The 12,821-nt window shown below is 37.3% G+C and overlaps 1 protein-coding gene across 1 annotated transcript in view; it reads right to left on the bottom strand.

The window, feature by feature from the left end:
- Positions 1–4,805: 4,805 nt before the first annotated feature.
- Positions 4,806–12,821, bottom strand: part of LOC135090015 (tumor necrosis factor alpha-induced protein 8-like protein) — a 45,523-nt gene continuing 37,507 nt past the window's right edge. Inside the window, exons 3-4 of the mRNA XM_063986230.1 lie at positions 10,493–10,612; positions 4,806–8,855 (exon numbers count right to left, since the gene is read on the bottom strand). Coding sequence (XP_063842300.1) covers positions 8,562–8,855; positions 10,493–10,612 — 414 coding nt within the window. The 3' untranslated portion in view covers positions 4,806–8,561. The remainder of the gene's footprint in view (positions 8,856–10,492; positions 10,613–12,821) is intronic.

Here is a 12,821-nt window from a genome sequence, read left to right as displayed (position 1 = left end):
TCCCCACCTTCACCTCGTCACAAGGGTTAAATAAAAGTTAATTTGAAACTTATACATATAAAATATCTTTGTAAATACAGTGTGGTTGCAAGATTCCTTCAGCAGCGTTGTATTGTTTTGTGTTTATTGCTTATGAAAAAATAGTATACAATTAATGAATAAATAAAGGGGAAACTGGTATAAATAGAGTAAAAATGCATCAAAAGCTTAGTTAAGATATGTACATAAAAAAAAACTATATTTTAAACACTGATTATAAAAAAAAATATTCCTAGGAACAGAAAATGAATGAAAATAAATACGAAAAGTGACAGCAGAAATGAAATACACGATAAAAACATGTATTTCTTAACAGAGTAATGCATGAATAATGAATAATAATAATAAAAAAAGTCTCAAAATTCTTTCCGTCTGTGTCATAATGAAAAAGCAGAAAATGAAAAAAAAGTTACAAAAATCTTGTGTATGTGTCCAGATGCAAAAATAAGAATAATACATATATTAATAAAGAAAAGTTATGAATATCCGTGCCCTACAAATATAATAAAATATAAAAAATACGAAAAAAATAATGTTCTAATAATAATAATAATAATAATAATAATAATAATAATAATAATAATAATAATAATAATAATAATAATAGACGACAATAGTTACAAAAATCTCCTGTCTGTGAGCTAACGAGTAAGAATAAATACAAAGGTGACAGTGGGTACGGAGAGGCGACACGTGCACGAGTGAGGCGCGGCAGGCGGCGGCACTTCAGCAGTGAGGGGCGAGAGGCGCGTGTTGCCTCGACCACACACACACGCACACACACTGCTGGCTTGTCACGTGTACGTCCACCCCCCCTCCCCCCTCTCTCTCTCTCTCTCTCTCTCTCTCTCTCTCTCTCATTACTGGGCTACACGACAAGATACTCGTACATACAACAGTAATAATAATGAAAATAATCTCTCTCTCTCTCTCTCTCTCTCTCTCTCTCTCTCTCTCTCTCTCTCTCTCTCTCTCACACACACACGCGGCAATAAGAGCACAAACACAAAACACACACACACACACACACACACACACACACACACACACACACACACGCACATCATCATCATCATCATTATCAATAATAATAATAATAATAATAATAATAATAATAATAATAATAATAATCTAATAATCAAAATATAATAACACAGACACAGACATCATTATTATCATTACTACAATACTTCAGCATGGAAAATATATATATCTATATATACTATAATATATTTATATCTGTCTGTCTATCTATCTATGAGGCTTTATAGATACAAAGGGGCAGCTGTACAATTCATTCACGCCTATGTAAAAACTCCATTCACGCTAAAAAAAAAAAAAAAAAAAAAAAAAAAAAAAAAAAAAAAAACATTTAACCTCCACGGGGGCGTCTCAGTATGTACAAGTATGCATAGAACACCTGGCGGCCTGCACAGGTGAGCCAGGTAACGAGAAAACAGGTAATAAAAGGTAATATGCCTAGTTAAGTAACGTCATTATACCTCCTCCCGGAAAACCATCTTACGGGAGATAATAAGTATCGTACACCGAAATAAAGGCTGGGTTAAATCACGATATCGTATCAGTTGACGGGCATCGTACGGGATACAGAGAGTATTGTACACAGAATTAAGGCTAAGTAACGTCATCATACCTCCTCCTGACAGCCATCATACAAGACACAGGAAATATCGTACACCAAAAAAAGGTTGAGTTTTCACGTACAGGATTATGTAAGGATGAGTCTAAATGTACACAGGGAAGTTATAGATACAGAGACGAGGTAATATTACAGGAAGACATGCACAGTGTAGTGTACAGGAGTAGGACACTCAGAATATGACAGGTCTTTGTAATCTTGCTATTTATATTCTTTCTAATTTATTCCTCCTACAGTCCTACTTTCTTACTTCCTCCTTCATTTCTTGTTTCTTTTATTCTTGCTTCATATTCTTACTTCGTATCTAATTTCGCAACATACTCTATTGTCTCGTCCAGGTCCGAAACACGTGCCATTCTCCTCATTAGCTAACTTTTCCGTCAGCACTTTAGAAAATATGGTATGAACACGTACATTTAAAAAAAAATCATTCTCCTCCTCCTTGTTATATAAATGTTTAGAAAGGCTGTATGTTTCTTTACTAACTCAAAGAAGAAGAAGAAAAAGAAGAAGAAGAAGAAGAAGAAGAAGAAGAAGAAGAAGAAGAAGAAGAAGAAGAAGAAGAAGAAAAGCATAAGACGAAAAAAGAAAAGAGAAAAATAAAAATAAAAAAAAGAGAAGGAAAAAAAAATAAGAAAAAAAAATGAATACACATATATAAACAAACATTATCTTACGTTTCTCTCTATATTCTGTAGTCACTTCAAAAGGAGAAGAGAGGAGAGGAGGAGAGGGAAGGGGAGTAGGTGCGGGAGGGTAAGGGTGGGAAGGGGTGGGTGGATGGGAGGGGAAACCTTGAGCTGTGGTAACCCAACGCCGCTTGTTCAACCTGTCACTCTTTTCATGCGTTTGTGCTTCATTAGACTCGCTCGTGGCTTATTTGCACACACAGACACACACACACTCACATATATACTAAAGAAGGTCGTGGTGGTGGTGGTGTGTGTGTATGTGTGTGTGTTATCAATGCTTATTTTCTTATTTTCCTCCTCTGTACATACGTATTTAATTTTCTTAACCTATTACTTCTATTTCCGTTTTCTTTTCTTTTTCCTCCTTTTTCTTCGCCTTTCTTATTTTTTTATAGTCTTCGTTTTTTCTCTCTCCTTTTTTCATCGTTATTTTCCTCCTTTCTACGTATTTACTTTTCTTTACCTATTACTTCTATTGCTTCCTTCCTTTTTTTCTCTCTATTTGCTTTTCATAATAATCCTTATGTTATAAATAGTCTATTTTTCTTCCTTTCACCCTTTCTCTCTTCTTTTTACATCATTATTTTCTTCCCTCTACTTGTTTATGCTTCCTTCACCTGTTTCTAAGACATTCTCTTTATTTAATTTCCTCTTCACGTCTTCTTATAAATCGTTTTTTTCCTGTTCTTTTTTCTTTTTACCTCGTTTATTTTCTCTTTAACTTTTGTTTTTCTATTATTTTTTTTTTTTTTTACTCCTTAGCATCTTTCATAACTATTCTTACGTTATAAACAGTCTTTCTTTTATTCCTTCTCTCTCTTTCGTTTATTGCACTCATTCTTCAATTAATCTCCTCTTTACTATAATTATATTCAGGTTTTCCTCTTCTTTCTCTTCTTTGTTTTATTTATTTCTTCCTTATCCTTAAACTAATATATATCTATTCCAATCCTCTCCATTTCCTTTCTTCCTTCACTAATATGCCACGAGAGAGAGAGAGAGAGAGAGAGAGAGAGAGAGAGAGAGAGAGAGAGAGAGAGAGAGAGAGAGAGAGAGAGAGAGAGAGAGAGAGAATTACCAAGTCAATTAATGCCGACAGTTTCACTAGAGATTGTAATAATGCCACGTTTTAGGAACAAGACGAAACTAGCTTGTGTGTGTGTATGTGTGTGTGTGTGTGTGTGTGTGACTTTCTCTCTCTCTCTCTCTCTCTCTCTCTCTCTCTCTCTCTCTCTCTGCAAGATAGCAATATTATTACTTTTCCAGTTTTCGTTTATAAATTATTTAGTTAATGCTTGTTTATTTATTTGTTTCTTTTCTTATGACAGAAGATAACAAGCCATTCAGGTAACCCTCCTTCCTTCAGACAGTTGTTTAAGATTTAATTACTGCTGGCTCTTGTAATTCGGTAGTGTTATTTGTTAGGATTATTATGTGAGTGTCCAGGAGACTTATTATTATTATTATTATTATTATTATTATTATTATTATTATTATTATTTATTTATTTATTTTTTATTATTATTATTATTTTTATTGTTATTTATTAACAGTATTTTTATTTCATGACATATTATTTCCTGCATGTCAGTATTTCAAAAACGAAGAAAATGATTTGTAATCCTGTAAGAAAAATATTATTATTACAATTACAATCAACGCTTTATTTATTTATTTTTTTTTCTATCCGACAAATGTGAATAAAAAAAAGTTTTGTAATGCTCGTAGTTCAGAATGAGGAAAATTTTAAGGAATACCGTAGAAAAAAATAACTACTATTTCTACTACTACTATTACTACTACTAATAATAAAAAAAAAAAAAAAAAAAAAAAAAAATATATATATATATATATATATATATATATATATATATATATATATATATATATATATATATATATATATATATATATATATATATATATATATATATATAATGAAAAATCCGTAGAGAAATATAAAGCTAACTTAACCAACAAACTCAATAAATAAATGAAAGCAAAATAAACAAAAAAGAAACGGTATTATCATATTATCACAACACTATTATTATTATTATTATTATTATTATTATTATCATTACTGCTAGTCAATCATCACATCAACCGTGTTCATTCATTATTATTATTATTATTATTATTATTATTATTATTATTGCTAGGGTCATGTTATTTTTACTATCGTCACTATTCTTGCTATCGTCATTGTCATCATCATTATCATCCATATGTTCATTACCATTCTTGCTACCGTCACTTTTCATTGTCATCTTTCGTTCACAATGTTTCGCTCATGTCTCGATGCTTCGCTATTCAGTCCTCGCTCCCTCTCTCCTCCTCTCCCTGCCTTTCTCCACTCTCTCATCGGATTAATTCTGAAACACTTCTGCGCCGCACCTCCACCACTTTCAAAAGGCTCTAGATGAAGTGACATGGGTTTTTAAGGGTGTTTTTTTTCATGGTTCTAGAGCCAGATTGTCAATATTTCTATCTCTTAAGCATCTCTGTGGCCTTTGAAAATTGTCGTGGTGAGAGAGTAAAACGTTTCTGAATGGGCCGTTGTCTTCTGCTCTACATTTCCTTCTCCCCTACATGTCGCTCCCAGTGCTCCTCTCCCCCTTTCCCCCCGCTCTTTTTATCTCACCACTCTCTCCTCTACCTACATTCTTCCTGTCTCCTCTCCCTAGCTTTTCCGCTCCATACTCTCCTAGTCCACTCCTCAACTCTCTCTGTACACTCCCCCACTCCTCAACTTCTCCCTGCCTCTTCCCACTCTCCTCCTACTCATTCTCTCCTCTTCCAGCCTCTCCCACACTCGTCCTGATCCCCCGAGTGCTCCTCCACACACGCCACACTTGCATAATAATCCCTCCACTCTTCACTTGCGCGACACACTCCCATTCTGCACCATCGCTTGTCGGAATGAAGTCGAGAGAGAGAGAGAGAGAGAGAGAGAGAGAGAGAGAGAGAGAGAGAGAGAGAGAGAGAGAGAGAGAGATAAGTACGAAAGTCTTAATCTTTGGCACGATTGTTAATACGGACAGTTATACCATGAAACACTATTACCGTACGCTATGTTCTCTTTGACATGTGTTTCTGGTTAATGATGATAATGAAATCTTAATATCATCGTTGTTGTAGTTATTGCGAGCTTAGTTAACTGATTACTATTATTATTATTTTGAGTAATATGACTAATCATACATATCATACAACATTATTACTGTATGTTGATATTATTTTCCACAAGTGTTTTAGGTAATAGTGTGTGTTAAGACTTGTATATTACTGTTATAATTATTATTAAGACGCTAGTGCTCGTACCTATCACGTCTATTATCGTACATTACAAAGTATTCTCAACAATGTAATGCTGTACTTCTTATTGTTATGATTAGCGTTAGTATTGTTCGTGAAGTGTTTCGTGGATATTTATATTTTAGATAATTTGATACCGTACATGTCAACCACCGCACATAATCATCATCTTTTCATCGAGTGGTTTCGTCAATGTGTATATATAATTATTGTTGTTGTTGTTGATGATGATATATTTCAGATTATATTACGCATTATATAAGTCAATTATCGTACACTATAATTATCAACAAGTGGTTTCATCAGTATATTAATAATGAGCATTGTTGTTGTTATTGTTGTTGTTGTTGGTGATATTTTCATTGTTACTGTAGTCATTGTTGTTGTTGTGATTGTTGCTGATATTTTCATTGTTACTGTAGTCACTGTTGTTGCTGTTGTTGTTATACGCTGTCCCGTTAACACATCTAATTACTAATTTTGAGCATCATCATTAATCACAAGACGAGTGAGCAGTATTACTCACTCAAGTAGATAATTCTCGTCTTGTTAAGTAATAAAGAGCAATAAGTGTGTCTAAGGATCACGTGAACATTTTTCATCCAAGTAAATTTCATCTGTTTAAGTAATAATGCCTCACTAAGTATGTCTTGTGAGTAATAATGTATGTATGAATCACGCAACAATTATTCTCCATCCAAGTAATGTTCGTCTTATAAGTAACAAGAAGATAAATAAATTAGTCTTGTAAGTAAAAATGACCAATAAGTGTGTCTATGGATAACAATTTTTCACCTAAGTAATGTTCGTCTTTTAAAGTAATGAAGGCAAGTAAATGATAATGAATAACCTAACCATTCTTCATATAAGTAATTTTTCTAAGTGTTGTTTGGAGCACTGGCGTAATCGAGCACAGCGTTTGAGAGTAAAGGCTCGAAGCGACACAACAACGTGGTCATACAGCGCCCTACATTTGATAGTGCTCTTATTCTTTGTTCACTCATCAGGACTGCTTTCAAAGGCCAGAGATGATTGGTCACGCTGTCATGGGTGTTTTACCTTATGACAATGTAGAATTTTTGTTAAACTATCTGTAGAATCACGAAAAGATCCTTGAAAACTCCAGGAATTGTCACCAGAACAGGTAGAACGATCATTGGAAGCACCCTTGTAAAGTTTAATACCTCACGAGCTTGTTAAATTATTACTAAAGAAAAACCGTCGAAAACCTAATTTAATTCCACTACCAGCTGTTCAACTATCAATAAAAGTTAAACAGCTCACGATCTTGTTAAACTCTCACTGAAAATAACCCTTAAAAACCCCAATCATCAGTTCACCTGTCAACAGAAACACGCTTTGAAAACCATAATAACTCGCGTGAACTAGTTAAACTGTAATAAATATGTATACAAAAATAAATGAACGAGTGAATAAAAAATAAATAAATACACATAAAAACTTCAGAATCCTATTATTAATTTCCACTAGCACCTGTTCAGCAATCAATAGAAACACGCTTTGAAAACCCTAATGACTAACGAGAACTTCGTAAAACTACCAGTAAAATAATAAATAGAAATAAAATTCATAAATAAATAAAAACTGATCTTCGTAGCCTTTGAAAACAGTCCAAATGAAAGAGTAAAGCGCCTCAAAACACGGGCTATGGGTGTGACAAAAGCAATCCTAAGACTGCATTCCGAAACATTTGTACCGCACCTCAATCAGTTTCAAAAGCCTCGAATTTAAAGTACACGAAGTTTTTAAGGATATTTTTTCGATTCTACTGACAGATTAATGACTTCTACATTATTAAAAGCCATAAAACACGCTTGATAACCCAGCTAATCATCTCTGTGGCCTTTGAAAACAGTCGCGGTGTGAGAGGTGAGAGCAAAGCGTTTCTGAATACAAGCCCTGCACCATCTATGTCCACTTACTGCCTGGCGCCACCTGCCTCAGCTGACAGACTCGTAGGGTGTGAGACTCGACACGTGCACACCCAGGCTACAGCACAAGCACGAGTTAAAAGGTTGAGGCACGACTGGGTACTGACGAGAGCGTGGATGGTAAGACACGTGTGGGATCAGGAGAAATAGGTACGTGAGCAGGGGAGTGATGGGGATTTTAGCGTCGTAATGAGGCTATGGCGCGTGTGACCGAGAAAACGAATAGATAAGACACTGGTAGAACTGGCAGAGAAAGGTACTAGAAGAGCCAGTGTGTGCATGTGTAGGAGGAGGAGAATTACGTGGATTTTAGTGTCGTTATGAAGCATTATGAGATCGTGGCGCGTGTGAAGGAGAATACGAGTGGACAAAAAACACACGTAGAACTGACAGAAAGAATACTTAAGTAGCTAATATGTGCATGTTTAGTAGGAGGAGAATTATTGTCATTTTAGAGTCTCCACTAGACTATGGCGCAGGAGGTAGTGAATATCAGTAGATAAGACACGTGTAAAACTGACACAAAACTGCACATGAGGAACCAGTGAGCTCGTCCGTGTGTAGCAGTTAGCATACGAGATGACTGCATATTTAGCGGCTCCACAAGGTTACGGCGTTTGGAGGAGAGTACTACACACACAAAGAACTGATAAAAAAAAACACCACATGAGGAACCAATGTGCGTGTGTGCGTGTGTAGGTGTTAGAGCGTCGTAAGTAACTGCTTTGTACGCAGGGACAGACGCCGTGTCATCAGACGCCCCCGGAAAAGTACAAACAAGTGATAAAAAAGTACAAAAAAAAAGCACAAAAACACGAAATGAGAGCTTAGAAGAGTGAAAAAGTAGAAAACATGGAAGACACCTATGAAAGAAAACGAAAGCATGAAAGGAAAGTGACCTCAGATGCCTCCTTCATCAAACGCTTTACTCATGTCATCGATAATCTTCTGCAGGATGGGCCGGTGCGGGGACTCCGGCCTGAACATCTCCTCCATGAAGGCGGGGTCGGTGAAGGCGTCCAGCACGTGGTCTATCCTGCCCAGACTCTTGTCCGTGAGATGGTTGCCGACCAGCTGCTTCAGGAGGTCCCGGCAGTCGTTGATGTTCTTGGTGAGGAACACTTTGTCGAAGGTGAAGGCCACCTCGAAGAAACTGATCACCGTCTTCACGATCGTGTTGAACTTGTTACGCAGCTGAAACGGGAGAGACAGAGTGGATGTTAGATGTGTTAGGTGGGTCTTCTGTGTGTTATGAGGGTGAAAAGTGTGTGTTATGCAGCTGAAGTGGTACAGGGTGGGTGTTAGATGTGTTACGCGGGTGTTCTGTGTGATATGAGGGTGAAGAGTGTGTGTTGCGCAGCTGAGATGGGAGAGAGAATGGTGTTAGGTGGGTGTTTTGACTAATAGTGTGTGTTAGTGTGGTTAGTCGGCGTGTTAAGTGGATGTTCTGTGTGTTATCATGGTTAGTGTGTGTGTGTGTGTGTGTGTGTGTGTGTGTGTGTGTGTCAGTTAGCTATCCCGCGTGTTACTGTGGTAGTTTCTATGTTACGTGGATGCTCCGTGTGTTACGTCGATTAAAAGTGCGTATTATTGTAGTAATTCTTTGTGTCAGGTGGGTATCCCGTGTGTTACTGCAGTTAACCTGTGTGTTGGATGGGTACTCCGTGTGTCGTGATGCTTAGAAGTGCGTTGCTGTGATTAGTCTGTGTGCTAAAGGGTACTCCTTGTATCATGAGGCTCAAACGGGTTACCATCATGTCTTGTTACGCAGCTCGAAACGTAGAGGCGGAGTATATATGAAAGTAGGTACATGACAGAACGTATAGAGAAAAACTGTATTATTTCAAGACCGTGCTGAAGTAAGTTGTTGATAAAAGGAGACTTGGTTGTAATGCAGATTAGAGGAAATACATCAGAGGATAAATAAGGAAAGACCTAACTGTTTTTTTTCCGGGACTGTGTTGTGGTAGTGTTGAAAATAAGAGACACTTGGTTGTAATGTGGATGCGATTTCTAGCACGCATTTCAGTGGCAAGGAATCGCGGTGTAACTTAAGATGTACTACTTTAAAAATGTCACGAGCTGTAATGTAAGCTGAGGGGAGGAAGAGAGCACACACACACACACACACACACACACACACACACACACACACACACACACACACGTCTCGCTTATATATTTTCATCTCTTGTGCTGCTTATACCAAATAAACAGATTATTACTCTTCTTCTTCTTCTTCTTCTTCTTCTTCTTCTTCTTCTTCTTCTTCTTTTTCTTCTTCTTCTTCTTATTATTATTATTATTATCATCATTATCCTTATTATCACACACACACACACACACACACACACAGGTTCAGAGGGTTACGAGTACACGTCATTGCGTAAGGACAGGAAAGAGAGGAGAGGAGGTGATGTAAAATGTAAAGCTTTATATTAGGGACAAATTATAGGGGCTGTGTTAAAAGTAGCACAAGAAGTAGATACCGACACTCACTCACTCACTCACTCACTCACTCACTCACTCACTCACCTGTTTAGCCACTTTCAAATGATAAAGCTAGATGCCAATACTCATTACATTTACTCACCTAGTCAGCCAATTTCAAATTATAAAATGCATACCAAAATACTCACTCAATTACTCGCTCACTCGCTCACCTGGTTAGTCACCTTCAAATACAAATCAACACTCACTCTCTCTCACTCATTCACCTGGCTGGCCACTTTCAAATCCATACCTACATTCACTCACTCTTTCTCACTCACTCACCTGGTTGGCCACCTTCAAATACATACCAACACTCACTCAATCTCTCACTCACTCACCTGGTTGGCCACTTTCAAATCCTCTGCAGAAAACTCGTCATTTCGGTACAGAATGTTTATTTTCACCACGATCTTGATGATGTTTTTGACCACTTTCTCCGCCTCCTTCTTGTTCCCTGTCTGAAAGAGGCACACACGTCAGTCCACCGCGGAGGGAAGAAAAGGCAAGTACAGTCATTTCTTTTTAGCCTATGCTCTCTCACCACGACTATTTTCAAAGGCAACAGAGATGATTAGCGGGGTTCTCAAGAGTGTTTCTCCAGTTAATGGTGCAGAAATTTCGTTGTTGTCACTGGAACCGTAAAAGCACCGCTAAAAATACGTGTCACTTCAACTAGAGCCTTTTGAATGTAGTTGAGGTGAAGCCATAAGTGTTTCAGAATGTGGTCCTTAATTCTGGGGTTACAAATTAATAATCTATATATTCATCCTGCTACTGCAGCTACTACTATTACTACTACTAGTACTACTACTACTACTACTACTACTACTACTACTACTACTACTGTTACTGCTACTGCTGTTGCTGCTACTACTGAACTTCATGGATAAGTTGAATAGAAGTTAATGTATCGATTAATGAACTATCTATCCATCAATCTATCTATCTTTTTTTTTATGTAGGAAGGATACTGCCTACTTATCTATTTGCATCAGTCAATTAATCTATCTATCGATTCATCTATTCACCTTTCTACCAACTTACTAATCTATCTTTTTATCACTCGGTCAATTAATCTATCTATCCATTTACCTGCCTACTTAGCTATCTTGGTATCGATCAATCAATTTATCTATCCATCTATCTAATTACCTGCATATCTAAATGTCTACTTTTTAATCAATCAATCAATTAATTTATCTATCCATTTACTTACCTACCTGCTTATATGTCTCAATTAGTCAATCTATATATCCATCTACATATTTATCTACCTACCTACACATTTCTATCATTAAGTCATTTAATCTATCTATATTTCCATCTATCTGTCTACCTATCTATCTTTCTATCAATCAATTAATCACTCTATCCATCCATCCATCCATCTATCTTTCCACGTAAGACTTTCCACGTTCAGACTATCTTGGCGGATAAGCTCCTTCCACCTTCCACTCCTGACTCCCGTGACTGGTTTCCTAATACGTGCTGCTAAGTGTCTCAGTTTGTGCAGGAAAGGACATGGGCCGCCAGTAAGTCTGCAGTTTCCAGTGACTGCAAGCATGATTAATATGGTACGCGGGCACTCCCTTCGCAATGGAGCGGCAGAGATCTTAATAAAGTAATTTTGAGGCAGCAACTAAGAGATGAAATTTGGTATTTACATGTATATATTCTGTGAAAGTTGAGCATTTCTGAACATAGGTGGTTAGTCGGATGTGCGAGTCTTGAAAGTCGAAAGGGATTTATATAAATTTAATAAGTGTCTTATCGCACACTTGTAACCCTTTTCCTATGACTCCCTGAGACGACAATGCTTCATTCAGCACAGTGAAACATAAATATACATGCTATTAACGTAAAAAAAATTCTGGAAACTACCAATAACAGAGACAAGAAGCGGAGATGGAAGTAACGAAATTGAAAATGCTGTGGTGTGCTCCAGGAGTGACGAGACGAGACAAAATAAAGGACAAACACATTAGAGGGATAACACTTACGTTGGTTTGGGGACAAGGCAAGAGAGGCGAGATTGAGATGGTTCGGGCTTATCAGAAGAAGGGATGAGGCAGGCGTGGGAAGGAGGATGCTGGGAAAGGACCCACCCGGTATGAGGCAGGGAGGAAGACCAATGAGAAGATTTATGAAGGCAGTGGAAGAAGACATGCAAGAGGTGGATAAGACAGAAGAAGGCGCAGAAGACCGAGAGTATTGGAGAAGGATGATCCGCTGTGGCGCCCCCTAAGTTTCCGAAAGAAAAAGACGAAGAAGAAGGACCAAGATGAAGATCAAGCACTAGTGATCGCATTGTTTTGGAAGGGACATCTAGCAAAACCACGCCAGTGCATCAGCCAGCAGTTGAGTGGTGTCTGTGTGGTCGCGGTGCTGCGTTGAGGCGGCAGTGGACACAGGCAATGCGGTGTTTGTAGTTGAAGCACATGTTTACATCCGGTAGTACAATCTCAAATTAAGGCTTTCAACGACGGGAAATTCTTGTACAACATATGATGCACTAGTAACAGGAAATCATTGCATGCATTTTTTCGTCTTAACTTTTGACATAACATGTCCTAAATCACCAAACTTATTCCCATACGAACCTTCATATCTTAGCTTTTATCCTTCACTTTAACTCCTTAATTCTGTTTCCAAAATTACGTATTTCAA

This window comes from Scylla paramamosain, chromosome 34 (genome assembly GCF_035594125.1).
Source record: "Scylla paramamosain isolate STU-SP2022 chromosome 34, ASM3559412v1, whole genome shotgun sequence".
Classification (NCBI taxonomy): Eukaryota; Metazoa; Arthropoda; class Malacostraca; order Decapoda; family Portunidae; genus Scylla; species Scylla paramamosain.
The sequence above is the reverse complement of the archived record's forward strand: the minus strand, read 5'-3'. Positions and strand labels throughout refer to the sequence as shown.